The sequence below is a fragment of the Chanos chanos genome, chromosome 7, assembly GCF_902362185.1.
Source record: "Chanos chanos chromosome 7, fChaCha1.1, whole genome shotgun sequence".
Lineage (NCBI taxonomy): Eukaryota > Metazoa > Chordata > Actinopteri > Gonorynchiformes > Chanidae > Chanos > Chanos chanos.
Window position 1 is genome coordinate 18,443,142 of NC_044501.1, and position 27,987 is coordinate 18,471,128.

The 27,987-nt window shown below is 39.3% G+C and overlaps 4 protein-coding genes across 7 annotated transcripts in view; 2 read left to right on the plus strand and 2 right to left on the minus strand.

The window, feature by feature from the left end:
* Positions 1-85: 85 nt before the first annotated feature.
* Positions 86-3,147, minus strand: LOC115817254 (ATP synthase membrane subunit DAPIT, mitochondrial-like). 2 transcript variants are annotated; one of them, XR_004025422.1, is made up of 4 exons: positions 3,085-3,147; positions 2,865-2,935; positions 2,660-2,752; positions 86-297 (listed from the first exon to the last, which is right to left on the minus strand). XR_004025422.1 is itself a non-coding variant. In XM_030780527.1 (3 exons), exons 1-3 carry the CDS (start codon positions 2,931-2,933, stop codon positions 193-195), a joined length of 267 nt encoding a protein of 88 aa, XP_030636387.1. In that variant the 5' UTR covers positions 2,934-3,072; the 3' UTR covers positions 86-192. The 2 variants fall into 2 exon arrangements, 1 of the variants encoding a protein (XP_030636387.1); XM_030780527.1 differs by lacking the exon at positions 3,085-3,147 and having other exon boundaries at positions 2,865-3,072.
* Positions 3,148-3,590: 443 nt separating this feature from the next.
* LOC115816062 (uncharacterized protein CXorf38-like) lies at positions 3,591-5,539 on the minus strand. Its single transcript, XM_030779033.1, has 5 exons — positions 5,414-5,539; positions 5,080-5,205; positions 4,520-4,672; positions 4,020-4,181; positions 3,591-3,725 (listed from the first exon to the last, which is right to left on the minus strand). The coding sequence occupies exons 1-5, from the start codon at positions 5,537-5,539 to the stop codon at positions 3,591-3,593; spliced, it is 702 nt and encodes a 233-aa protein (XP_030634893.1).
* A 2,159-nt stretch (positions 5,540-7,698) lies between these two features.
* On the plus strand, positions 7,699-15,262 carry LOC115816063 (uncharacterized protein CXorf38 homolog). The gene is made up of 9 exons (XM_030779034.1): positions 7,699-7,766; positions 7,843-8,058; positions 8,615-8,749; positions 9,333-9,458; positions 12,581-12,733; positions 14,240-14,425; positions 14,576-14,695; positions 14,966-15,088; positions 15,209-15,262. The coding sequence occupies exons 2-9, from the start codon at positions 7,843-7,845 to the stop codon at positions 15,260-15,262; spliced, it is 1,113 nt and encodes a 370-aa protein (XP_030634894.1). The 5' UTR covers positions 7,699-7,766.
* A 3,599-nt stretch (positions 15,263-18,861) lies between these two features.
* Positions 18,862-27,987, plus strand: part of prkcba (protein kinase C, beta a) — a 31,112-nt gene continuing 21,986 nt past the window's right edge. For all 3 annotated transcript variants that reach the window (XM_030779494.1, XM_030779492.1, XM_030779493.1), the window contains exons 1-2: positions 18,862-19,207; positions 20,024-20,055. In XM_030779494.1, coding sequence (XP_030635354.1) covers positions 19,032-19,207; positions 20,024-20,055 — 208 coding nt within the window. In that variant the 5' untranslated portion in view covers positions 18,862-19,031. The remainder of the gene's footprint in view (positions 19,208-20,023; positions 20,056-27,987) is intronic.

Genomic DNA, 27,987 nt, shown 5'->3' on the forward strand with positions numbered 1-27,987 from the left:
GGTAGGTTCTGTGTGACACTGGATGTGAATGACAAAATATATGTGACTGAATCTGTTAGTGAATGAAACTAAGAGAACACCAAAATATAGACAAGTCACTTTCATTGGTTCAATGAGAGCACTGATTTTTAGAGCTTTAAAACATCATCTTAGGTGAGCAATAAATACAAGGTCGGGTCTCTTGTTTCTTATTTAAGGAGAAGCCGGTTTAGCTCCAGTTTTTTCTTCCTTGTTCCTTCGGATCATCATGTATGCAGCAGCCGTCAGAACAAGAGCACCATAAGTCACCAACACACACTGCAAAGACAAACAAAAACACAGAGTGAGGAGAGAGAGAGAGAGAGAGAGAGAGAGAAACAGCAGAGTAAAAGAAAAAGAAAGAGATGAGAGAGAAAGAGAAAGAGAAAGAGACAGAATGAGATAGAAACTCAGAGTCAGAGTTTCTTGAGAAATGTGACTATATTCAAATTCTCTTAGGACCTTTTCTTATTTTGCATTCCCCAACTGTTTCGCTGTAAAGTTTCCCTGCATATTTGTGGAATATATATTCATGGAATATACAGGGAACATTTAACAATTTTGAGATCATATTCTCAATTATCTTAGTATTCAGTTGTAGTTTCTTGTTGGATCTATGCTAACGTGACAATAATATAAAAAAACTAAACTCATGTTGGATGAAATCAGCATTTGAACAGACTCAAGATAAAAGTTTGTGAGCATCATTTACACTCCTACAGTGCCAAAAAGAGAAAAAAAAAACATAGGCAAGCACTCACATTCATTACATACTTTACACCATAACATGATTGTTGAGCTTGGCAAATTTCATTTTACTATTATGTTAATGCAAGTATTAAAACAAATTTATGTGCATAGCTCCGAGCAAACCGAATTTCTAACTGATACTATCCTAAGTGCTGAGGGATTCTTTCACCACATGACCAATAACAACATACTGACAATAAAAGTCAGGACTCCTCCTTCCTCAGAACGCTTTATCAAACGATCCAACTAACAGATAAATCTTGGCTTGTAAAAATCACTCACATTCTGACACATACAACACAATTGCCTTTAGCTTCTCATTCTTCTGCTGTAGAGCAGTACAGAAACCTTAGGGTGTTGAGTTGAAACCCCTGAAACATTACAGCTGACTGATAAAGTGTCTCCAGAGACATGTGGTCTGTGAAATAAAAATAACAATAAAGTAATAAAAGTAATGAAGTCCCTCTGCAGAAGAGCATCAGCTAAACGCGTGAATGTGAATTGGCAAATCAATATCAGAACGTATACCCTTAGCTGACTTTTCTCTGCATTCCGTGATGACTGTTTACATTTCAACAATTTGAGATGAACTGTGGAAATTCATCTGTATAATGCTCTACTAAATCATGGAAATGTTTAGTAGGGTACACTATGCTTTACTGCCTTGCAAACTTTTTTGAGTAGCCATGTGAACTTTTCGAAATATTTTGTGGCTGACAAAGTAATTTGGAACTTAACCAGGGAGACCTGAGGGGTATTTCAAATACGTGGTTCAGTGACTAACCCGGTTAAGTAAGTAGTAAACCTCCCAATAGAAGAGCCCTGTGGCTTTGTTTGGCTAGGAGAATGAAACCTGAGTTCTTCTATTAGGAGGTTTACTACTTACTCTGAGTTAACTTATCCGGGTTAGTCACAAAACCACGTACTTGAAATACCCTCCAGGGGTATTTGTCACAAAAAGCTAGCTGTCATCCAAAGGAGTAGAAAATGTGTAATGATTTGCATATCAAATGTGTAAACTTTCATCTTCAAGAGTCAGTTCATAAAATCAATGCAAAACCTTGAGGTAAGTGGAATTTTTATGGTTTTTTCAATGGTCAATTTTCTCATGTTTTTGTTTTGTTTTTGTAAAATTCATGTATGTTGGATGCCTTTGTAACTATGTGCTTTTATAGAAAAGAGGGAAGAGACAGGTCTACATTCAAGTCAGCGGATAAAGTTATATGGTAACTAAGAAAACATTTATCTCAAAAGGACAGACATGGATGGTTAGCTCAGCTCTTTGGAAGCCAGATGTCACACATGCAGTTGAATGTTGTGTTAATTATTGAATTTTTTTTCTTATCAAATGGAAGTACTGTTAATGTACTTAAAACCTTTTCTCTTTTTTTTACCTGATTTTACACATTTTGTAACTTGATTACTGTTGCCATCTTAAAAACAAACAAAAAGTTGAACATGCCAGAAAACATTTGTTTTTTGCTCTAAACCCACTGAAAACATATTGTGAAAAAATTACCTCACGATATGGTTACTTGTGACACAGTGACTGAGTGTTTTTGGAAACTTAGAACTTTTGGCAAAAGAATGCTTTAATGACTAAACAAAACAATGACATCCTAGTATTGTAATGACTTTCATGCTAGTGTTGTAATGATGTTGCAAAATACACATAAAAGTAAATAGCGTGCAAACCAGCCCTAGTCTGCCCTACTCAGATAACCTAACACTATTTGTTAATACTTTTTCATGACCATTTTAAAAGGTCAGTTTGGAGTTTGTAATGTTGCTTGATTTGAACACCCCTTATGCTTTTACTTGTGTGTGTGTGTGTGTGTGTGTGTGTGTGTGTGTGTGTGTGTGTTAGAGTGTATGTTTATGTTTTGCTTACATTCCTGCGTCCCTGTAGCGTATACGTGTTAAAATGTTTCCTCCATCCTGTTAGTTCAACCGTAGCGGGAGCTTCAATCCCCAACAGCTGTCTCTACGAATCACACACACACACACAAGACCGCGCAAGTGTCAAATATTGCGAAATCTAAAGATCTTAAGTCATTTTATTTTGTTTTGGTTTTTGAATGTCAAGTACCGCTTACCTTCACTTCAGTTATGAGGTGACCAAAGCTCGTAAGAGGAATTCGCGTCTTTACCGGTGAGGTAGGCATCTCTGTGAAATGTTCCAGTTTACGTGTGAGTGCGATTAGCGTGTTGCCGTTTTACGTGTGGTGTGAATATGCCGTTGTGCGAATCATGCAAAATTCTGCAAAGACATACATTTAGGGTCACAACTGAAATGTTATGCAAGTCCATACATACCGTACAGTTAGGAAACAAGGACACTGGTTCGGTGCAGGTACTGTTGTGTTCGATGTTCCTGCATTTATGCAATGCCAATAAATCGACCAATGGGTGACTCGTAAGCTTCACTGCTACCCAATGATAAGACGACACGGTGGGCGGGACTTAAATGTAGTTACACAAGTAGTATTTTAAAGGGCCCGCTCTCCTAAATATACAAAAGCCTGAAATCATGTCGGTTCAGTAAAAAGCATTAGTCAAAATGCAATCACCTACGAATATGTAAAAGGCAATCACGAAGCATAACTGTAATATTAAGAGATTACAGAGCGCACAGACTAATACTGCAAGCAAATGCTGATTCAAAAAACTGCTAACAAAATTTCATCTGTAATATCCAAGTCACAAATTACAAAGAGAGTTGCAGAAATCTACATACACATGTATCTTGGCCTGCTCATTAGGGGCAATAAGTAGAAGCTCTGCACCTGTGCTCAGAGCAAAAGAGTTGGTAAAAAACATTCTCATTGGTATTTGGTGTCTTGTTCTAGACGCTCACGTTGCTTCTGTATCCAATGTAGTTTGCTCAGCTCTCGCCCCAGAATCGCCTTCAGCTTTTCGCTGTGCTCCAAATACTTTACTGTCCCCTGAACTGCCTCCTGTAACAGAAAATGTACTAGCTGTGGTGTGACCCTCATTTGCATATGCGTAATGTGAAGTAGAAGTTGCCTATAATTGTCACAGTATAACTAATGTATCATATCACTGTATGTGATTGAGATCTGATTCACTCTGGTCTGGTAACATATACTGTAGGTGAAGCGATAATAAAAATGATTAGGATGCTTTGCCTAATCTGTGACTTTTTGGGAGGGGGGTAGGGACTGACAATGTTGCGTTCCTATCAGTACTCAGGTGCTCCAGCTAAGACTGGGGCTTGGATCAAGGCTTACTTTGAGACCATCCAACTGTTCCTCCTGATAGCACTGCAATAGGAACTCTGTCCTTTCTGTCAGAGAAAACCTTTCAGCATCCCACTCTGACATGACATCAAAGGATGCAGCAAAACAGCGGACACCGGACTCCTGCTCTGGTGAGTCCAACATTTTGCGTAACTGAAAAAAAAAAAAAGATTTCCAGTGTTTGCTTTACTCATTAAGCTAGTAACAATATGACGACTCTTGACAATTCACTGATATGGTCATAACCATAAACATTTTATGGTATTGCAAGTGTGAAGTTTCGATAGAACACCTTTCAGTCAAACATTAACAAAATAATTCCCTGTTTCTTGCAAACTTGGACAGAATGAAGATAAAAGCCTTTTTTTCTCACTGATGTGCACACACAGGTGTAATTCCTATTTATTCCCACAATATCGCAAATGTATGGAAAGGCATTCTGCATTCAGATGGATGTTCTGAACCAGAGCAACCACTGCTTGTTCCATTACCCTGTCAGTCTCTGTTGAGAGTCTCCTTAGTCTTGGTGCGTGTGGTTCTAGGGCTCGTCCCAGATCTTTGATCTTCACCAGATACTTCTTCAGATCCTCTTCGCTTACAGTCATGTCAGGAGCATGCGTTGCTATGTTCCTCACCTCATTGACCTTTATGACAACCACGACCACAACAAAGTGACAGAAAAGGAAAAAAAAAACAATGAAAATAACATGAACATCGTAGGCCTTGAGAAACAACCATTACAATTATACTATATATATATATATATCATCATTATATAACATTATTTATGAGTGCTCATGTATTATGTGGCTACAAGTTAGTGTAATGATTGAGTGTAATATGACCACTGCAGATGGTAAGCTGCAACCAAAATCACCATATGCAGTCCAACTATTGTTTGCAGACAGAAAGTGTCACAGCTGTGTGAGGTATCTGTCACACCAGCTATTACCAGTTCATCACTTTTACCCTGTCTGCAAATGATAACATAATGATAGAAACAGAGTACAGCCTTAATTTGTTCAGCTGAAGAGCTATCAACACTACATACCTGGAGCAGCTTTTGTGTCTCAACAAATGCTCTAAAATGGTTGCAGTTGGCCATTAAATTGAGCAGAGCTGTAATGTCAAATTTATCAAAAGAGCACTTGATCCTCTGGCCTCCAGGCATGTAGACCTGCCATTTAGCATGTGCGCACACAAACACATGCGCACACACATACACACGCACACAGAAGAGAGGGAGAGAGAGACAGACAGACAGAAAGAGAAAGCAGATGAGTGACATATTGCCTTGATGGATTTGGACAACAGGCATTTCCAAAGTCTACAAAGCACACATTCTTTCACAACATATACTGGGAACTGAGGTTACACAGAAACACCTTGGCCACCTCCCATTTCTCATAGGGCCAGAGGTGTGGGATGCAGTTGTTCCAGTGAACTGGTGCTTCTTCTAATCTGTGGTTGGCCAGAATCTCATCCCTCCAAGGAACACAGTTTGCACACATTTCAGGAACCTGAGGAGACAAAACCCAGTCCTCTAGGCATGAGGTGGAGAGAAGCAAGACTGAGTTTTACCTGAATTACTTTAAAACATTTTCACAAGTTTTTTAAGTTTCAGGATTGGCAACAGGACAGACGTCCTGAGGTTGTCTTATGTTAAAATCTTAAAAGGCTTAAAAAATAGCAGAAACTAACAAAAAGTACTCAGTCCAGAAGCGAAGCAAGAAAACTGAATGCTTCAGTCTTAAACCCTAATCTGGTATCATCGTATTACCTTTTTTGGTACTGCTTTCCACTTCTCTACTTTACTTTACATGTTTTTGCATTCAGACCTTTCAGTATTTTGAGCAGAAGGCAGCAGTGATAAGTTTCCGTCTCCTTCTCAACAAAGATTTCAATACACCGTCTTAAAAGGCGGAGGCTAGTCGTCATTTTGAGCCAGCGTTTGAAGTCCTCACTAAACATACTGTCTTTTTCCACTGAGTTCTCGTGCATAACATTCATTTTTCAAATTTCAGTCTGCGTTGAAAGCTAATCTTTAGCTATCTTCGTTTGAGAAAGTACATCATCTTTTGGCAACGTTGTGAATCCGCCTTGCAAAGCGCGTTCAACCAGAAGAAAGTCGAATAAGTACGGAAGAAGGGAAGCGCCACTGGCCTAACATCATTGTGATTGGCCTCGGAGCAAACACAAGCGCACGCTCGTGCGAACACACACGCACGGACACACTGACAACCACTCCAGACAATTGCAAAGCGGACAATTGCTATGTCACCATGGAGAGGCTCACCATGCAACCCCCGTCCTGCAAACCAGCCTTTGATCAGCACCACGGACACCGGCTGACCGAAGCGCCAGATTTATCAACGCCAATCTAACAGTTTGCCGTGGACTCAAACCACCACAGCCTAATTTCTCCAACTTTCAAACATTCGAAATATCTTTAGCCAGCCTATTCTAACAAACCAACACAAAGTCATCTTACACAGTATGCCGATAAGCAGAGAACAAAAAGCCATCAAGAAAAGCATTATAGACGTCATCCCACAATCACTTGCATTTACAGAATTCATCATTCGTCATCCATTCTACATGCCAAATGTTACCACAGACACAGATTGCAGGTGCGCTTTTCATGTGAGAGGTATAGATTGCTACAGATTTAAAACCCTGATCTCACTCCATTACAAAGAGAAACCTGTACTTACCCACTGGAAGTTCATCCTATGGGCCTTGCGCAAGGCAAAGTCATTAACAACACTGCTCAAGTCCAAACTCCTCGCTTGCTAAACATATTATTATTTATACTTATCTATGTTGCTAATTTACACTAGCTTCTTGCTAAATGGTTTAACTTGAACTGTTGAGAAAAAAATACGTCACGACATCCACGCAAATTAGCTGTGGCATATCTGCTTTGGCTATGTTTCATTTCCATGGCTGCCACTGTCATCTTCATTAACATCAGTTTGATAATTTTTGTGAAATTCCCTCCCTCTGCAATGTCACACCCTCTATATAACTCTGAGCATATGCAAATTTCTGAAAAATATGCCCCATCAGTATCCAGCAGTATCAAACTGGTCTAACCAATGACATATCTTTTTTTTTCATTACGTTATTCATACTAACTTTTAGAGAAATGACTTCTGCGATATTTTGAAAATGAAAATGGTGGCAGAGAAAGGAGTGAACAGACTACAGCATCACAACTACATCATAATAATAAATAATCTCCCACAAATATATATGTCAGATATTGACAATCAATGCTTTGATATTAGCGTATCATAAAAATTACCATCTGTTTCATGGAACCAGGTGGGTGTATGTATGTGTTAGCCGAATTTACTGCTGTTGTTCAATCCAAGTCTGTGGCCAGTATAAAATTGCTGGCCAGTTATCTCCTGTCTTTTATAAATTTTGTTTAGTCCTGTGTTTCTGACATTCTGCAGCCGGTTGCACCAGCAGTAGATGATCTTCACACCCGGACTTAGGGCCACTTTATACTTCTGCGTCGAGTCTACGCCGTAGCTACGGCGTAGGCTCTGCGTAGCCGCGTAACTGACGCCGTAGTTTACGCCGCATGATCGACCATATTACGCTCTGCAGGTGCAACCGGACGCTAGGCTCCTACGGAAAAAAAACAAGTTGTCACCTCCGTGAGAGTGCATGTCTGCCGAATGATTGGAACTATGAAGAGCGACCAAAACACCACTGTTGTAATACGAGGTAGCGTATTCGCCGCTGCTAAAGTTTGGACCGATTAATGTTCACATTTTTTTGGTAACGATCAAAACTGTTTTAGATGCGAATAATGAACCGATTTGCTGATGAGGGGTACAGAAACTGGCTAAAAGGTAATGAAGGCCTGCGTGAACTGAGAGCTCGCCTTTCCTCTTTCTTGGAAAACGAAACCCGAAATTTTCACGAGTGTCTCAGTGTTAAAATAAACACCGTTCTACACGGGAAAACTTGTAAAGCGAACTGCGATATCAAGAGCTGGATTCCAAAACCCAAGAAGGTTGGTGCCAAACGCTTTCCTGAACTTTGTGTGCCTGAAAAAAACATAATGTAGGACAAATAAATAAAACCGATTAGGAAAAATTCGTTGCTTCAAACTAGAGTGAACGAACTGGTGCTTGGCTATAGTGTACTATTTTTGAAAACGTGTTGAGACGGTAAATAAACAATTTATAAGAAATCCGTGAAGAATGAATGATAAACGAACTATAAGAGACTGTATGAGCTGTCACAGTCTGTCGACTGATATTTCATGAATGATAGGCTCTCCTTGCAGGTCGCAGCCTTATCGTTTATTTTCAGAGTCAATCACCTTAAACAGTTTGAGGAAGACAACAGTGAGACCTACGTTATAAAAAAAACTTTGGGGCGGGGGGGATTACTCCATATCAAACGCCATTATGTATTCCTTTTCGCTTCTTTTGCTTTTTTTTTTTTTTTTTTAAATTTAGAGATCTGTTTTCTGACTGATGAAAATGTAGATGAGAGAAATGACTTTCCCCTTAGTAGATCCTTAATTTAATGTATTTATTCTAGATGTCATTTATTTCCCATAGCTTCCTGCTCTGTGTAAGGTGTGTGTTCCCTGGAGGGATGAGATTCTGGACAATCACAGTGCGAAGGGAGGGCCAATCCACTGGAACAACAGTGTTCCACGTCTTTGGCCCACTGAGAAGTGGGAGGTAGCCAAGGTATTGCTTAGTTTAATGGATGTCTCTACATTTCATTTATAAATACTGTATACCAAAGAGTTGTAGTTAATGTCTGAATGTGGAAGGTAACTTAGTACTTACATATTTTTGGACATTTATTCTTAAATTAGTTAAAGAACGTTCTCTTTTCCTGAGCGGTCTTTTTCGGTAACACTTTTTTTGATAATATACATTAGTCATTCATAATAGCTTCATTTCAAGTTTGACACTTTTTCATTAAAGTTATCCACACAGCACAGGATATATGATATATGGTATAGGGTGATGTTGCAATAAGCATTATGCGTCAGTCAGTGAGTTTGATTTAGTGTGTATGGTTCTCTGACTTTGTGGCATAGCACTCACAGTCACATGACTGTACTTATATCTACAGCACTTGCTAATGAGGACTGTCTGCTATCTTGTGTCACCTTAGCTGTGTGTTTGTAATGTGTAATGTATTTCGTAATTTGAAAGTCAGTTGGGGAAAAGTGTCTACCAAATGAATGCATATGTATGTATGTATGTGTGTGTGTGTGTGTGTGTGTGTGTGTGTGTGTGTGTGTCTGTGATCTCTTGTCAGGTGTACATGCCACGGGGACACAGGAGTCATAATTCTTTTAAAGACTTTGACATTGCTGCTCTCCTCAACTTAATGATCTGCTGTAACCACTTTCGGACGTTCATTGAGGCCCAATATATTCTAAAGGTAACACAGATTTTTCACAGATCATGACCTGTAAAGTGCAATGAGGTGCTGGTCTACAGAGGGTTAAGACTGGTCTAGGGCAAACCAAAGCCTCCACATGTAACTTAGTTAAATGCCTGAAGTAAAATGGGAAGCATCCGGAACAGAGCCGGCCCGATGCATAAGCGAACTAAGCGGCTGCTTAGGGCCCCTGTAGCCAGCAGAGGGCCCCCATGAGCGATTAAAATGTCCCACAAGGGAGCTTGATTTTTTTTTTTTGTGATATATCATTGGTAATCATACAAAAACGCAATATTATGTTGACAGGCTGGCTAGCTAACACTACTGGTTTAATCAGTTCCTGCTGCCTCTGTGAGAGCTGGTGTCACGTTCATGCGCATGCACACTGTAACGGACGTTAACTGCATTTTGATGCAAGCACAGTCAGTCAGACTAATGTTAGGTTACAGTCCTCTCCTCTGCGTCGATGGAAAAAGCAGCAAAAAAGTAATGTCACAAAAGGACATATCCTTCTCTTTATCTAATTATTTGATTATGCTTCCCAGCAATGCGGGAAGCATATTGTTCTCACTATTCTTGATTGTTGTTTTTCCTTCCCTTTTGTTGTGGTTTTTCCTTTCCCTTTTTCTCCCAGGCCATAAATATATACGTCCCATTGCACCAAATCTGATAGGCACTTTGGAGGGGGGGGGGGGGGGGGGGGGGGGGGGGGCGTAGGTTTGTGGAATGTCAAACTTGGTCCTAAATTATGTCATAAAGTTTACAGATGTGCTGTGCGAAGCCCCTGCACATACAGAATTCGATAGAATATGATATCAAAATATAATGGGAGTCAACTGGAATGCTTGTAGTACTGGAAAATCTGCCACTAGAGTGCATACCATACACCCGTGTGGAGCAGATATCTAGAAGTGGACAGCTAAACATCGCGGAATACCCGACCACCTCTAGAAATGAAAGTTTCTTTGGCTACAATTCTCAACTTCTGTCAACAGCTGAGATTCTTATTTAATTAGTGCATGGACTCTAAAAAAAAAGTACATTATTCTCCTGAATATACGTGGCGTAGCGAGTTTTATAGTAGGCTATCGCGTTGCGTCCTCACCATGCCTTAACCATGAAAGCAATAGTAGAATTATGGTATCTTGTTATGTTACACATCATTTAAAAACTTAGCTTTACTTCAACTAATTGTGACGTGACTATCAGTGTCAAAATAACATATTACACACGTGTTTAAAATGACTGAACAAGGAAAACCTGAATGGATTTAAGGTATCTTGTTATGCAAAGAAACAGTTTCTGTTCATACTGTAGAGACACATACTTACTGTATGGTTTGTAATGTCACGTTAGTCATTTAATTTAATATGTCTGATTAACTTTGCATGCTGGCAAGCACTGAGGTAGCTCGCGACCTCGTTTTAATTGTTGATTGTTGTTCTTACGACAGAGTATTAGGGCCATACTAAGGGAAAAAATTCAGAGATTTCGAGAATAAGATCGTAATATTACAAGAACAGAGTTGCATTTTTATATGAAAAATCATAATATTACGAGTGTACAGTCGTAATTTTAGGCTACATGTTATTTTGGGGGGAAACATCAGAAGGGTAGCCTGCTGCCTGTGTTAAAATGAGGAGCGAAACTGTAAACCTGTGTTTGCTCAACAATCAAAACGGCATTTATCAAATGTTTAATGAGTAAAGTCACCTGCTGACTGTGGGGCTCAGCACGACGCCTGAGATAAACAGCAATTGCCAGAAGCAGGCTCAGGCTGCCATTGACTGTTCTCTCACCCGTGTTGTTGGTTGCTGGTAATATATTATTGTGTTTTTTTCCCTTGATAGTTAACGACTTTATTCTGATAATATTATGATTTTATTTCTCGTAAAACTAAGACTTTACTCACGTAATACTACGCTTTTTTTTCTTGAAATATTACGACTTTATTCTCATAATATTATGACTTTTAATCTCAGTTACGACTTTATTCTTGTAATATTACCTTATGCTTGAAATCTAAGAATTTTTTCCTCCTCAGTGTGGCCCTAATATTAATGTTCTGCACTCTCTGCAATTTTTTTAACTAAAAGCAATAACGGTGCGTGTCCACTGGAGTGAATTCGCTACAGCTCGCCAGAGCCATCAACGGTTCTTCGCTCTGGGGGCATGTCTTTCAAATGCATTCTATTTGGTTGTCCATAGACATAGGTTGATACATTACAAGAAACAATCCGATTGGCTGCAGCCTGGCGAATTTGCTCCTCATTTGAATACAGTTAAAAATATTTCTACTCTGTTAGCTTAATTGGCTTCACTGTGAATCTCACAATGCCCCGCACTAGCCGTTCACCCGGCTTCATTGAAAATGAATGGGAAAGCTTTGCTTCACTCGATTCGCTTCACACCAGTGGACATGCACCATAAAAGCAGTTAACATGTTTACAGTAAATGCATTGTCTGCTGATTTATTATGTTACTTTTCAATGCACCACGTTCAGTATGCCATTTACCACTGTCTCACTTTGAATATTAAAGAGCAAATCAACACCAGACCACTCTTGTGAGTTTACTACCTTTTAAGATTAAAAACCATAGAAAGGTAAAAATACGCCAGGTTGACATTGGTATGATGTAAGCAACACAGCTACAACTAATAAAATTACTAATGGGTCTGTTAGATTTACAGTAGGTGTGCGAATGATCAAGCATTGACAACAGTCAATAGCATTGGCGGTGCCGAGGGGGTGGGAGGCCTCCCAAATCAAATTCTGCGTAGGGCCGCATAAGGGCTTGGGCTGGCTCTGATCTGGAGTATCTTCTCTTCTTCCTCTGTCATCAAACAGAATCATTACCAGCTTCATGCTCAAGTTGCACAACAAAGTTATAAACCATTTTTATATGTAACAGCATTCTAGCACTGTATAAAAATGATTCTGTGGATGTAGCTTTTAATATCGCTGGAACATAATAACTGTCACGGCATTAGACTGAAGGTCAGAAAATTCCATTTTTCTCACATGAGTCACATGTTTCTAAATAAGGGATGGTGAATCTTGGTGTAATAATGGTGATATGATATATTTTGATAACATAAGTCTTTGTGGAACCTAATACAGGTAATGGAGGTGAGGAACTCTGTGATGCATTCACCTGATAATAGTATCAGCAAAGAGGATTTGGAGGAACATCTGAGGAAGATCAGAAACCTGGGCCAGGCCTTAGAACCATATGTCCCAGAACTTAGCACACTCTCAGAAGCTATTGACGAGGTAATGGAACAAATGAGTGAGTTTTAATTCATAAGAAAAAGAGGACAGTTTCATTGCTCACCAGACAAACTCTTTATGAACTTAACATCTCAACAACCAAATATCACCAAAATGTCAGTCTTTAGAAAAGGTAAAATATTTAAACTAACACAAAAAAGGGCAAAGCAAGATTTATAGCAGAGTTTTAACTGAACCAAACGGCAGCAAAATTCAGTCTTTTAAAATAGACAGTTATGCACAGACATTTTAAAAATCATTGACCTGTCACGAGTTCTGATGTCAGTACTACCATATGGAGAAAAAAAATGCAAGTGACATTATTTTAGAGTTGTCACGTCTGTTTTTACTCATCCGTTTTTGTTCGTATCTCAAGGTCATGCCTGGGTGTCCCAGTAAGTTAGGATTGTGTGTTTGTTATGTTTTTTATGTTTTTTGTGTTTTATTCATGTTTTGTTATGTTTTTATATTTTGGGGTTTTCTTCATTTTCTTGATCAAACTTTACACTGTATAAAGACTCAGTTTTTGGTAAACAAACAGGTTGAGGTTTAAAAACATTTTTACCATTATAAAGGGTTGGCGAAATTCATGGACTCGATTTATGGTCATGGGGAACCTCAGTCAGATGGGGCTAATCAACAGTACAATACTCTATGTGAAAACGTGAAAGCAATACATGCAACCAACACATCCTGAGCAAAAAGGCCATGCTAAGGGTAGAGAACTACAAGTAAACTTATTGTCTTCTTCATGCTAATAAATTATCCAGTCACATAGGAGCCTCATATAGAGATCAGCTTTCAAACATTACATGGGTTAGTAGAGAGGCGTATCGGTGCTAGTCGGCCTTTTTTTGGGTTAAGAGGTTAAGACTCTCTTTGAGTCAGTGTCCTCTTCGACAGTTTCCCCTACTGGGATGTTTTGGCACTTAGTGAAAAACAAGTCAATAACCCATTTAAAGCTACTGTAACAGAACATGACGTAAGCAGTAGGTGATTATTCTAATTGCACTGGAGAAATGGAGTAGTATATGCCCATGGACATCATCACCTTTATTGATACCCATAAGGTCCACTTTAGGGTTGCCAGATATAAAGACACATAGACACACACACACAAACTACAACTCTGACCAATAAGAATTTTTAGAGACACTGCTAAGGAGAATGGTCACACTCTGGAGCCCTGCTTTGTAAGGACACTAAACCAAGGTTTAAATAACATCCTTTTAAAGATATCTGTGTCATAATTTTGAATATGAACATTAATGTAGTACCTGGTAATATATATATATATATATATATATATATATATATATATATATATATATATATATATACACACACACACACACACACACTGCATTTATATGTATTTTATGTTACGTTATATATAGTGTATATATGTAGTCCTGAAATTCTCATTTAAGTTTGGGGTAAGATATCACGATAAAAGATGTGTATATAACAGTGAATTTGAATGAATGTTTGTTTCACATTTTTCAATAGTTCAGTGAGATTACGGACATGCAGCCTCGAACGAGTTTTGCTATTCTTCAATCTGCAAGAGTGGACAGTAGACAGCGGCCACGCACAGATGGAGAGATAATAAGAGATGCTGAAAAATGGGCTCTGACTGAGAAGATTGAGTCCATAATTCAACGTTTTGAGGATGGGCAGAGGGCGGGGTTAAAAGTAAGTCTGCTTGTGTTTGTCGCACAGAAAATAGCAAAAAAAAAAAATGACAAGAAAGCTGAACATAGGAACATAGGTGAACATTTACTGAAATACCATGAACATCATTTGACTGATATTCTCTCTCTCTCTCTCTCTCTCTTTGAACAGGAGGAGATCCTGGCCTTAGACAAGTTCCTCCTCACGTCACATGATCTCATTCGGCATGTCCGCCCACAGCTGAAGAAACTGTCAGACATTGCAGCACACTTCGAAAATCTTTATGTTGAGGTTAGCAAATTAGGGTGGGGGAAAAAATCTGAAAAATATTTACCATTTAACCAAAATTTCTCTTTTTTTATGTCTTGTTTTTTATTTCCATGGATCCCTCAGTAAAGATATGTAGATATGTGTATTAAACAATAAATGTAGCAATATATATTGTATATTTTGCATGTTTTCACGTTGTTTTTGAATGTACGTTTGCTCCGTGTTTTCAGTAGTTTGGTAGGATTGTAAACTCACTGAGGCAGCCTCACAGAGGATGTTTCTGTTTTTCAGTCTGTCACACGACACAGACAAACTTACGATGAGCTTTTGGAAGAAGCTGAAACAAGCGGTCTGCTAGAAAAGATCTCTTCTGTATGCCAGCGCTTTGAGGCCGGGCAATGGACAGGTCTAAAAGTAAGTTTATAAGTCTGGGGTTTTTTTGGGGTTTTTTTTTTAGAGCATATCACAAAATGGAACTTAAAATGGGATGATGTGTATCGGACATTTACCATTCTTTTCTCTTTCCTTAAACAGAAGGAGATAAAAGATATTTTATGGATGCCCATGGAACTTGCTCTTTTCCTATGAGCCAGTGCTAGACATACTGAATAGTATGGTCACACAGATTGAATATCAAGAGCAAACACAGAGAGAAATGATAATATGGATAGTAACAATATGTTTGATTATTTTTTTATTGACGCTGTTGTTTTATCCACAGTGAGTATTGCAGAACAGACAACAGTTAACTTGTAACATGGTCTGTTGCCCAGGCCTGTGTTTTCCGACTGCCTGAAAATATGCCAGCAACTTCTGATGTGAAAAGGCACAGTATCTTTGTTTATGAGAGTCATATTTACTGTCTTAAATGAAAAAAACCCTCTGTAATAGAGTATCTGATGTAAATATCTGCTGAGAATTCAGTAACTCTTTAAAATTATAATCTGGTTCTTTGATGGTATATGAAGACTTGACTCATTTAAAAACAAGGTAAAAGGTTTTCATTTAAAAGGTTTTATAATCTGGTTCTTTTATGGTGTATGAAGAGTTGACTGGTTTAAAAACAAGTTTTCATTTAAAAGATTTTCAGATATCTCAGTATGCTCACCTTATCAATTGCTAGTGACATATATGGGGGGAAAAGAGAAAGGCAACAAGGTTTTGCATATTGTTGATTTTCAGTATTGTTAGGTGTGTTTCTCTCTCTCTCTCTCTCTCTCTCTCTCTCTCTTTCTCTCTCTCCTCTCTTTCATGTGCCTCTTATAAGACACACAGTCGTTTATCTCTGTCACCCTCTAGTGGTCACAGAGGGAAGGATAACAGCTACATCCATAAGCAAAGGCATTACAATTATAGTCTCCAGAAAACAGAGAAATGACTACTGTATATCCTGATTGTTTTTGTATTTTATTACTGTATAAACTGTAAGTGAAAAAAACAGTGTACTGCACCCAAAAATAATATGACTCAAGGAAATGACAAATTCAAGTCTCCCGAATGATGTGTGATGGAAAATGAAATACAGATATTTATCCAGTTTTATCACTGATTAAACTAATTCATTAAAACAAAGCTTTGAAAAGTCATTTTCATCATATCATCATCAAGAGTAAACCCATTTTAAAAAACTGAGAAACAAAATGAAACAAAAATGAAAAGTGGTAGTACTAGTAGTAATAGTAGTTGCAATATTTACCTTGAATGGCAAGTTGAATTATTTATTTGTTCAGTTACAAAAAGTATCCTGCAGCAAATCATGTGTATTATCATAGTTGCGTGCAAACTACATGTAGCACCCCTGCAGAAAGTCAAATTTTGACTAAGAACAGTCTCCAGAAATAGGTCCCAGTGAAACAGCTCGCTACAGCTGCAATGTTCAGGACAAAAAATGAACGTTGTCTAGCTCTTCAGTGATGATGCTTTACATTTCCCTGAGACTCCTGAGAACTACAACCCTTATAGGAGGGCTGGTATGACTGAGTTGAACATAGTTTATTTTTTAATGATAATTGTTATTATGTTTCATCGGATAGTTAAAACCTATGACGTTCTCCTTGTCTTGAAAGTCAAGTACTCAAGGTTTAGCCTTCGCTTTGGATCCATTACCAAACATGGGGACCCCAGTGACGTAAGAATCTCTTCATCATTTTACTGGAATTCTACTCTTTTATTGTCTTCAAGCAATGTACATTGCGTATTGTTGTTCTTCATAACTCTGTAGGTTCAGAGGTCAGGCTGATGCTCCTGTGAAATTTCCATATCCTAACAAATACAGTCCAGTACTTCAGCATCTCATCACATAAATATCGTGGAGTCTGATCCAGTCCCAGGATGTCACATACCCACAAATCCACAACCCACTGGACTTGGTCTTCACAAGGAACAACACTCAAAGCTACCCTATCAGCCTCACGACTTTGTTCATTTCAGTCTCTTTCTCATCCTAAGAACCCCAACACTTCTCATTCCACAACTGTTACATTCAAAAAGTGAGCTTTAAATCTCTCTATGTTTTGTTTTTTTCTCTCTCTGATGATAAATTACACTGGCATTTGCCTCCCTGAATACTCCTGCTTTGGTTTTTTAAATTCTCGTCTCTGAACGTTTCTCCATTCACTCCACCCTCCTGATTCCAGTCCAGCTTACCCAGGAGCCTCTGCTCCTCCTCTTTACTCCTTTCTTCAGGTACCTCTCTGTCCCACCCTATATCCATGTCATGGAACAACCCTGTGTCAGGTCAGGTGGGAGAGCACTTGAACACATGTCTTCCCATACATCAGAGATCAGCCAATGCTTCTTTTCATCCTTGCCAGTTGACAGGCATCTCCATGGTAACTTACTGTTTGTGGAAGACCGCTGTTAACATTTTTTAAACTGTATAACAAAGTGTTGGTCAATTATCAAAAATGAGATTTTAGTAGATGGGATGGAGCTGAAATTTTCTGAGACATTAATGAATAATTGATGATTGATAAAATTGATAAACTGATAGCAATGGCATAGTGAACTTTGTGTGGTATCTAGAACAAGCAAACAAGCTATGCACAATGATTAAATAGTGATGAAATGTTATAATACACAGGCTATATGGTAGTGCCAGCAATCAGAAACAACACAGTGTGCAACATAAGTCATAATACAAAAATTATAAGAAAATAAGATAATAAGATAAGAGTTAGGCATCATATAACAATTGAAAAATTGTAATACAATATCAGTGCTTAATAAATCATCTACTTATTGTAAATAGTTGCCAGTACTGTAAAATTGTGCCAGCAGACATGCCTGAACAAAGGTGAACTATTTCATGATATCACCAATTATCCCCACGCATCCAAACACAAGAGGCGTCTAACAAAAAATTAGACAAAGTCACCTGCAAATCTCATGCAATGTCGTTCCGTTTTCAGATCTTTCAGGTTACAGCTGTCAAGGTGACCTTCGAACATTTCTAACCACCTTATTCATATTTGTTTTTTATGTCACTTCGCACTTTGCAATACACTCCAGCCACTTAATGTTGAAGGAAGGTAAATAATGTCATAGGCAAAATACTATTTTAAGACAAAACCGTCATTCTTGTTCAGAGTCAAGCGTAATTCTGCCAAACCTTCAGCTCAAACACACAAAAAATGTTACTTTTAAACAGAGCAACACGATGATGTATGTCAGTCGTATCGGTCCGAATACTTTTTCGATTGTCCTCGGTTTTGATAGTTTTGCAAAAGCTGTAAAGTTTCATTTCTTGCGACTAAAACTTACAAACTATCTGTATGTGTGTGTGTGTGTGTGAGAGAGAGAGAGAGAGAGAGAGAGAGAGAGAGAGAGAGAGAGAAAAACTAGTTGTGACTCACTAATATGTTGCATACCCTAGCGTGTCTGGCTCTCTGGCTACCGACATCTCTCATAACAGAAAAAAACATGTCTTTTTTTCTGGTCTGCGCCAGGCAAGCTCATACATGATGTTGACATGCACCACCTCACCTCCCCACCCTGTGACATACAGTACAGCCCCTGAGACCAAAAGTACTTTCTTTGTAGCTTCCCTTCCGAGGTTCAGTCGGTTTCAAATAGTTTTTTTTCGTGTGTGTGAGAGGAGAGGCGTGGTTTTACGTTCCCTTCTGCCTAAGGAGCACCACTGTCAGCGCGCCACTGCACTGACAACTGAACTGAGTGGGAGGAGGAGGTGGAGATAGGCGGGTGCGTGGGTGCGCTTGCAAGTGAGCCAACCGGGAAGCAAAGCGTTCACCGAGGAAGAATCCGTGCTGCCGTGAAGCCTAGGTGCTCGAGGAGACAATACGGAGGTACTACTTGCTACCCAAATTGTAGGAGCTGTTTAAACATTTCCGTGTCCAACATGGCTGACCCAGCTGCTCCTGAGAGTAGCAATGGAGAGGGTGCAGGAGGTGCTCGAGGCTTCGCAAGACAGGGTGCGTTAAGACAGAAGAACGTGCACGAAGTGAAAAACCACAAGTTCATCGCGCGCTTCTTCAAGCAGCCGACGTTCTGCAGCCACTGCACCGATTTCATCTGGTAAGCCTCTGAGCGGGCGGGCGAGCGAGCGTGCTTGTGTGTGTGTGTGTGTGTGTGTGTGTGTGTGTGAGAGAGAGAGAGAGAGAGAGAGAGAGAGAGAGAGAGAAAGAGAGAGCGCAAACCGCACGCATGGATAGCGTAGCAGTGCAGGGTACAGGTGACTCACTTGCTGCTCGTGGCTCTAAATCCCTCCGGCAGTACACACACACACACACACACACAGATACATACGCAATAATGTTGTCCCCAAAACAGGGGCGGCCCACGGATGAAAAATGACATCGAGAATGACAGCGTGTGCTGCGATGAGGCTCGCGCATCCAGCTGTAGCCTGCTGCTGTTTCGTCAAGTGGAAGACACTGCGGTGTGCGCCTGTACTGCGCGCCCTGTATATTGAAACGGCCTAAACTGAGCCTATGAAATAAACAAATTTTGAATTCGGTGTTTCTATAAAAGCCTCATCCATGTAGATTCTTTATCGGACTGACGCTAGTATTCAGAACGACCTGTAGCTAGACTAACTGTAAATGTCAAACACGATGAGAGAGAACGACTGAATACGCAAATAAATAATAATAATAAAAAGAAATGTCGTTCAGTTGTTCGGTTAGGAATTGTCCAGTTGGAGGTGTTTTTTTTGGGATGAGTGGGTGTTATTGTGAACACATTTATCGTAGTGTCTTGTATGTGTATCCGTCAGCATGAACGTGTGTTACTAAAAAGAGAACCAGGGTATGGAGGAATTTGTCTAGCTTGTTTTGACTCAATGGCTCTCTTTCTGGCGTGATTTCACACCCTTTGCCTTCTGTTTTGCAGGGGTTTTGGAAAGCAAGGTTTCCAGTGCCAAGGTAAGAGTCCCCTGCATCCCCCCTGTATATGGAGTATTTTGTCCATTAGAGGAATGTCTGCATTATTAGCTTTTGTGTCGTGCTACCTTTGAGGGACATAGTCAGTATGTAGACAGTATGTATTTCAAAGCCTTGTATTTCTCTCTCTCTCTCTCACCCTATCTATCTACCTACCCCTCTTCTTTCTGTGTGTGCTTGTGTGCATGTGTGTAAATGTATTTGTGTGTGTGCAAGAGTGAGAGAAACAAGCTGCAGGATTTCTTAGTCCTAGCCATGCTGGCAAAAAAGAAACAAAACATAAACATTTACATCACCATCACAACAAACATTTTTACTCTGTTTACATAACGCCATATGAGACTGATCTGCAATTAGCTTTGCACACAGGAGCCAGTGCCTTTTACCAGTGCAACTGTAACAACCTGACAGTTCTCCAGTCAGTCATCTCTCATCACAGCCTTGTCTTTCTCCGCTGTAAACACAATGAAGCCAACTGCTAGCAAGTCAGGATGACCCAGTCCTAATCTGAACCATCATAAACAGAATATTCAAATCCTCCTAAGGCTTATTGTTTAGAGTAGGACTTAGCCTTAATAACTATCAAACCCAACTGTAAAGACCTTCTACTTGGAGAAACGATAAGGCCAAGTCTACTGGGCAGTCCTGACCAATGTTGGGATACCTATCAAAGTTATTTAAGTAACTAAGTAAACCTCTCTACAAAGAACACATTCACCGTACCCAAGTACTGTAAACAAAACAAGCATAATCACTTGGGGTCAGTGATCAAGGACGAAGTCACATTTGTGTGTATGTGTTTGTATGTATGTATGTGTGTGTGTGTGTGTGTGTGTGTGTGTGTGTGTGTGTGTGTGTGTGTGTGTTCGTTCTTGGACCCAATTTCAGCAGAAAGGGTAAAGTGTCTTTTTTGGGGGAGTAAACATGGATTCTGCAATTAAGGTTATTTATACACACATAAATAGCAGAGTCTGTTATAAAGTACACAGGAGTTTGCTGATGGAGTGATGTTTTTTAAGACATCAAGTTAATGAGTTATGTATGTTTTCTTCATGCCCACCCACATTTTTAACGTGAATATTAGGATGTCAGAAGGGCTTTAGGGTTGAATAATTACAGCTAGTACATTACACACGCGCACACACACACACACACACACACACACACACACAAACGCAGATGTCACACAGCTTTTAACTACTTCTTCAAAAACCATTTTCTTTGACTGAAAAAAAGGCTTTAACCTCTCTTCCTATTTTTTCTTACGCCAGGGCAGTTATGTGTTGTGAAATTTGTTTTAGAGAGCCATGCATGTTTTGAACTGTAGCTTGTGACCTGGCTCTGGTTATGAAGGCATGTTTTTGAGACAACAGCTATTTTTACTTTTCATTTTACTAACAAATGGGGCTGTGTGGTTGTGGTGGGGGGGGGGGGGGGCTTTTGGGGAATAGGGAGAAATGGAGAAAGACAGAGGTATACACCATAGGGAAATGAGAATGCTGATTTTCTCTGACTGCAGGGTAAGACGCAGAAACACACACACACACACACACACACACAGAGAGAAAGATGCACACACCGTGTTCATATCAGGGCTTTTAGGTTATACTCGTCTGACTGAACTACTGCTAGGACACACGTTTCTGCATGTACTTCTGTTTCCAAGCAAAATGAAAATCATCCCAGTCATTGTTTGTGAGAGAAACTGCAGTAACACCCTAATCAGCTTCCTCATTGCATAGAACAGCTCTGTAATTTCAGAATAGGTCCGCTCAAATGACAAGCAACAGTCCTGTCAGACCCACAGGTAACGCTGTGTCCACAGGCATGTAAAAAACATTATATATTACCATACTGTCATGTTTATGGGCAGACACTTTAATTCAATATCTCTTACCTCAGTATGGACTAGTACCCAGACCTAATGTGGCTATATCAAATGGGTTATCCCAGATTGGGCACGAGAATGTTTCTAATCAGGCTTCAAGGATTAGAGCAGTTTTTGTCAATGATTGCAATTTTTATTTATTTATCTGTTTGTTTGTTTTAAAAAAAAAGCAAGCATTTCACAATATATTCTCGTTCTATGAGAGTGAATTGGTTTTATTTCAGTGATGTCTGGGCTAAAAGTTAGGAGGAGCAATGGAATTCTAGGTATGTCTCCCAGGTGTGTGTCTGTGTGTGTGTGTGTCCATTGGAATATTGGACAGTGATGAAAATGCGCACAGAAAACAAGGCTTTTTGTGTGTGCATGTGTGTGCGTGCATGCGTGAAAGCACAAGCGTGCGTGCGTGTGTGTGTTTCTGATTGTGGTCAAAGGGAGAAAAGGTTAGGCATAATATCTTTCATCATCTTCATCACTAGTTTCAAGTATAGTTAGCGACAAGAGTTCACTGATTATTACAGTGCAGCCATGTCTTCAGGGATGGATAGAGTTTGTGCTGTCAGAAGTGTGTCTGTGTGTGTGTGTGTGACATGGTATGATAACAGGCACTACAGGAAAGGAAACATACACAGTCATACAAAATAGGAAGACTCTACTGCTGCATAGACATGCTCTTCCTTCACACAGACTGTGTGTGTGTCTGTGTGTCTGTCTGTTTGTGGGTGAGAGGGGGAGAGTTTCTGTGTATGTGAGAGAGTCAGTGTATGGTGCAGCTAGGTAGCTTGAAGACTGGGCCATAAACGTGTCAGTCTTAGGAGTGGGCGGATTGGGCCACCAATCCAGTTTAACCCTCAGGGCTCTGTCTGGTCGCTAGGCAACAGCTGACAGATTGCCGTGGAAACGTCCTGGAATGTCTTTCTGGAGGAGAGTACAGTGAGAGAAAGAGAGGGAGAGATGAAGAGTATGTGAACACTGTGCAAAATGGCCCCATATTTACTGTTACCTCATGTTTTCTCTCTCTCTCTCTCTCTCTGCCCCTCTCTCTCTCTCTCTCTCTCTCTCTCTCTCTCTCTCTCTCTCTCTCTCTCTCTGTCTCTCTCTCTCTCTCTCTGTCTCTAAATTACATTGAACTCCTTTCTCTGGAATGTGAATGGATAGAGAGGACAGACATTCAGGTTTTACATACCTTCGCTCTGTGTGTGTGTGTGTGTGTATTGGGGAATTCTTTTGTCTATGGCCATGGCTGCCTTTCTCTCTGCGTAGGTAAAGCTGAAACTAACGTCTTTAACATATTGTTTCTGATTCGCCTTTCCAGAAGATGTCCGACCCAAGTGTGTGTGTGTGTGTGTCCAGCTTAAAGCCCCTCCCCCTTCTGACTGTCCTGCCCTGACAAGTGCTGCAAGGTCTGCTACAATAACAAAAAAATATGAGGAAGAACAAGAATCTTTCATGCGCGTTAGTGTGATTGTGTGAGAGAGAGAGAGCGTGAGAGTGAGAGAGTGAGAATGAGAGAGTGTTCTTGGTTTAGCGTAGAATCAGTGACACCACCAGTTGCTGCTAAGCTGTTTTGTCTTATGAATAATTAGTTACCTCATGCATAATTAAAATAATGGTGCATAACTGATTAATTTTTCTCTGTGTGATTCATGCTGCTGTGTGAGTTACAACAGAATGATTCCCTGTCATGTAGCCTGTATGGAAACGATGAATGTTTGTATGTGGTGCTTGATTTATATGTCTGGAGGGAAAATGCCCATAGTTGGACGAACAGTGTACTGGCGTCGTCTCTGTGATGAGTCCTCACAGTTGTGTTTGTATGATGAGTGTATTTTTAGACACAGCACGCTCCAAAATCATTGACACGCTTGATAAATACGAGCAAAGCGCGCTAAATTAAAATTAACAGTTCATTTAATGAACTGTGCCTATTATTGGACTAACAAGAACGTTTTGTCCCTCAAAAATGGATGCTCAAGAGAAAGGGGGGGGGGGTGTTTGTTTAATAAGTAGTGTTCTTTTTCCTTCAAAGATATGCCACAGTTATGTACTCCCCAGAGCCTTTTAATTTGAATTCAGCTTTTTTTTTTTTTTTTTTTCAAAGAACCGAGATCCCAGTCATTGTGGCCTACCGTCGGATCCAGTTTCACTCTGATTTAAAGAAGGAGGTAACGCACATGTATAACCCAAAAAGACCTCCAAGAAATAAAAAGTCATGAAAAGTCAACGTGGTTTTTTTTTAGTTGTGTTGAAATAGTGCATTCCAGTATGTAGCAAGACATTTTGGCCAGACAACTTCCTCTGTCCCAAGAGGCTGAAATTTAAACAAAAACTGATCTTTCTCCAAAACCTGCGGAAACAGGTACATGTCATGAGTAGTGAATCGAATGGTTAATTGAACTCTAATTGAATATACTGTTCTGCTGTGGCCATCTCAGTCTCCAGACTTAAAGCCAGTTTTTTTGTTGACTTAAAGTTTGTCACTTTGGTTGAAAAGTACAGTTTCACTTTGTTACTATGTGAATGTCTGGTTGGTAATATATATATCCCATTATGTTCATGTCTATTATAAAGGCAGTGCACAATATTAGTAAGACTTGAATCAACTTGAAGTTCTTAATTTTCACCTTGTCTCTGAACAAATTTATGGTTTAGTATTTTTATGATATATTTTATTGAAACGAATCCCTTGTTTGTCCATTGTTATAAAGCGTGTGAATGATTTTGGTGGGCCGGGGTGTATGTGGGTTTTATTGATTCTCTCTGCGCTCTCTAGGGAATTCTTGTGGAAGTCAGGTACGGAGGAATGTATTATCCGTGCTGAACCATTAATTCTGAATTTGCTACTGTTTATGTGAAATAACATTGATATACTGAACATGTAAAATGTATCCATTCAGCACATCGCATCTCATCTCCTTGCTCTGAATCCTCAAAGTAAAAATCCTTTGCAATGCCTCCCTTCAGAGTAGTTCTCTGCTCTGGAATTGCTGACTACTATCACCCCTCACCATTATCAATGCCTCGTCCCCACTCTGAAGGACCGTCAGAAAACTCTTTTCCTGAAATTTTAAGTAAAACGTGCCCTGCTAAATAACCTTTTACATTTTACCTTGTTAACATGTATGTACCCCATCGGGAATGGAGTAGTTACCTAATATTATTCTTTCATTCTCTGTATTCTCTCTGTCTAAACAAGTTCAAAAAAAAAAAAAAAAAGACTTCAATTAACACTAAAACAAAATCACAGCCAAAGCAAAACCGGTAGTCAAACAAGCTCCTCCAGTTGTTTATACTTTGCCAATATTACTGACTTGTCGCTGCATGTTTCTGCACTGTAACAAATCAACATTGGGTAGCGCATTCTCTCCTGAATGTATCTGTGGACAACTTGTGAATGACTCATACATTTGTGTGTGCGTGTGTGTTTTTCCCAATCTTAAAAGTTTGAGAGAAGGGAGGCATCTTGCGGAGAACAGTACAATGCAGTTCACCTTTGATATGCCATGTTTCTTTATATGAAATATGTGTAGCCTATAGGACAGAACAAAAACAAACAAAATACACTATAAAGAAATGGTTTCTTGCTTATTTCAATGCAAAGGTATGCTGGACATGCTGTTAAAAATTGGAGAAGTGTCCTCGGCAGAATAATTTCTGGGTAATAAATCAATAACTGGCTAATACATCAATCACAGCTATTAGCTATGAGCTGCATGGTGAAGAAAAGTAAAATAGCATTGCATATTTTGGTGCATCTATCAACCTTTCAAATCTGTAACAAGTAATACTACATGTATGTGTCCTGGTATTGACTTTAAGCTGTAAGCTGGCCACAGTACCCTTGTTTGTACCAGAAACAGGACACATGAAGCGGTATTGTCAATGACACGTATTAGAATGCAAATGGTTTTTGGATATGCAAATGATTTGAAGCAAACGTAGCATGTTTGAGGTTTTGTGGTTTCAACAGCTGCTCTTTCCAGCAACAGTACTGCACAAAAAAACACTCTGAAGATTAAAGTCTTCACAATCAACAAACTGTGTCTTTGTCAAAGAGTCAGGAGGGATTTACCATTGATTTTACCATTGATTATTTCTGCTGTCAACCTGTTGATGGATGGTGTCATAGATGATGGAGGTTGTGTCTATCTGTGAGTGTAGATTTAGTTCTTTAGAAATATCTCCTATAATTAGAGGCTGGGGTGCATCAACAAAGTGTGAGGGTAACTGAGGTCACGTTTCCTCTCGATTGTGTATTTGTATTCATATGAGGTCCAACCAAAATGATCATAACATCATTCAATGCTTCATAATTTTGAGGTAGTCAGCGTTGACGGTTTATTGCTATGGCCATAATTACATCACAAATGGTTTGCACACAATAGAACTATTATTGATATTGTAGTATTCCATGCGTCGTCAGGTACTTTTTCAAAAAGAAAAACAAAAAAAACAGGCTACGACAAATATTTGAAGTTAATGATTTATTAAAGTGATTTATTATTCCATCATGTGGGTGACCTGTGACCTCACTAAAAAACAGATGTAACTAAGGATGTGGTTGCTATTCCAAATTTCTCTCTTCATGTACAACTAGTTCAAATGGTGGAGGCCTAACAATGCTGTTTACCAGTGTGACATCCGTCTGACAGACCCATGAAACGAGGGCCTACACATTCCCCTCAGAGACACTGGATAACACTGGCTTAATTCACCTTAAGCTTCACTACAACGTTGATTTCCCTCTGGGATATGAAAGAAAGAAAAAAAAAGCTGAACATGTGAGCATTCATTTAATTTCGTGTTCAGAGCTCTTCTGTTATGCCGTCTCGTCGTCGGGATGGCTGCAGTCTTTACGTGGTTCCTGAACGTTTATTTTTGCTTCCCCAACATGTTAAAGAATCCAAGCAGATACATTTCTTGTAATAATGATCAAGCTCTGTAAATCACATAGTCTCATATTTGTTTATTTGCATTATGTGTCAATTCCAACCCACTAAATTACCCCCCCCCCCCCCCCCCGCACCCAAAAAAAAGAAAAGCCTGAAACTGAATGTTAATCTTTGTGCGAGCGAAACCTCAACATGTTCTACTGCAGTGATTTAGCTGCTGTGGGGGGTTTTTCTGCTTGCAAATGGTTTCATGGCTTTATACATATTATGACATCAGAAATCTTTTAGTAAAATAGACCATAGTGTGCCACTGAGACACACTGCATGAAAATCTACAGTTTCACTTCAAAGTCAGATGTACATTCTGTTACATGTGCTAAATTAACAGGCTGCAATTGTGACATGATGGGTTAAATCTTACATAAGTTGTTTTGGACTGGTTGACCAAGGTTCTGTCAAATTTTATTCTTGTTGCTTCTAGTGAAATCTGAGACATGTCAACACATGTTTGTGACAAATAGGCATTTGAGATCTGAATTTATTTTTAAAAATGCCAGTGCAATTCACGCTGACATGTTACAACTGACGGCTGTTCAGCAGTGCAGTTAAACCAATTGACAAACTTAATGTACTGTTGAAAGAATTTAGTCTCATTTAAATCCATACTAGATTTACAGCTGATCAGACCAATTGCCTCTAGGGAAATTTCTTTTAAATGTTACACTTTGAAAAGATGGTTAAAAGCGTCTTATGTTATTGTGTAAAACATGTTACTTCGTCCAGAGGATTTCACTAATGTTAAAAAAGAAAAATATGCATTCACATTAATACATGCAAAATTATGCATACACATATGAATCACCTGAATTCTTTTTTTGTGGTTGTTGTTGTTTTGTTTTGTTTTTTTTACACCTAAACACTGAGTAGGCTTTCATTAGAGGCTGTCTTACCCTCTCATTTTAATATCCTGTTCTTTTTTCAGCGGTTTCTTGCGTGTGACTTGTGTTTCCTAAGACGATTCTGTCATGCAGCATATTACATTGCAAAACAAGTGCTTACCAATTACAATGACAACACTGTTTCTCATTCTCAAGCATTGCTGTGGTCTGTTTGTCTCTTTTGAGTGAATTGTAAACA

What these genes read in the sequence shown, in the direction of transcription:
- LOC115817254 (XM_030780527.1), bottom strand. Translation starts at nt 2,933, where the DNA reads ATGCCTACCTCACCGGTAAAGACGCGAATTCCTCTTACGAGCTTTGGT. An exon ending in ACCTCATAACTGAAGTGAAG is followed by an intron (nt 2,753 to 2,864) that starts GTAAGCGGTACT and finishes TGTGATTCGTAG; the next exon opens with AGACAGCTGTTGGGGATTGA. An exon ending in CGCTACAGGGACGCAGGAAT is followed by an intron (nt 298 to 2,659) that starts GTAAGCAAAACA and finishes TTGTCTTTGCAG; the next exon opens with TGTGTGTTGGTGACTTATGG.
- LOC115816063 (XM_030779034.1), top strand. Translation starts at nt 7,843, where the DNA reads ATGCGAATAATGAACCGATTTGCTGATGAGGGGTACAGAAACTGGCTA. An exon ending in AGGCCCAATATATTCTAAAG is followed by an intron (nt 9,459 to 12,580) that starts GTAACACAGATT and finishes AACCTAATACAG; the next exon opens with GTAATGGAGGTGAGGAACTC. An exon ending in GGCAGAGGGCGGGGTTAAAA is followed by an intron (nt 14,426 to 14,575) that starts GTAAGTCTGCTT and finishes CTCTTTGAACAG; the next exon opens with GAGGAGATCCTGGCCTTAGA.
- LOC115816062 (XM_030779033.1), bottom strand. Translation starts at nt 5,539, where the DNA reads ATGTGTGCAAACTGTGTTCCTTGGAGGGATGAGATTCTGGCCAACCAC. An exon ending in AGAAATGGGAGGTGGCCAAG is followed by an intron (nt 5,206 to 5,413) that starts GTGTTTCTGTGT and finishes GCTAAATGGCAG; the next exon opens with GTCTACATGCCTGGAGGCCA. An exon ending in AGACACAAAAGCTGCTCCAG is followed by an intron (nt 4,673 to 5,079) that starts GTATGTAGTGTT and finishes GTTGTCATAAAG; the next exon opens with GTCAATGAGGTGAGGAACAT.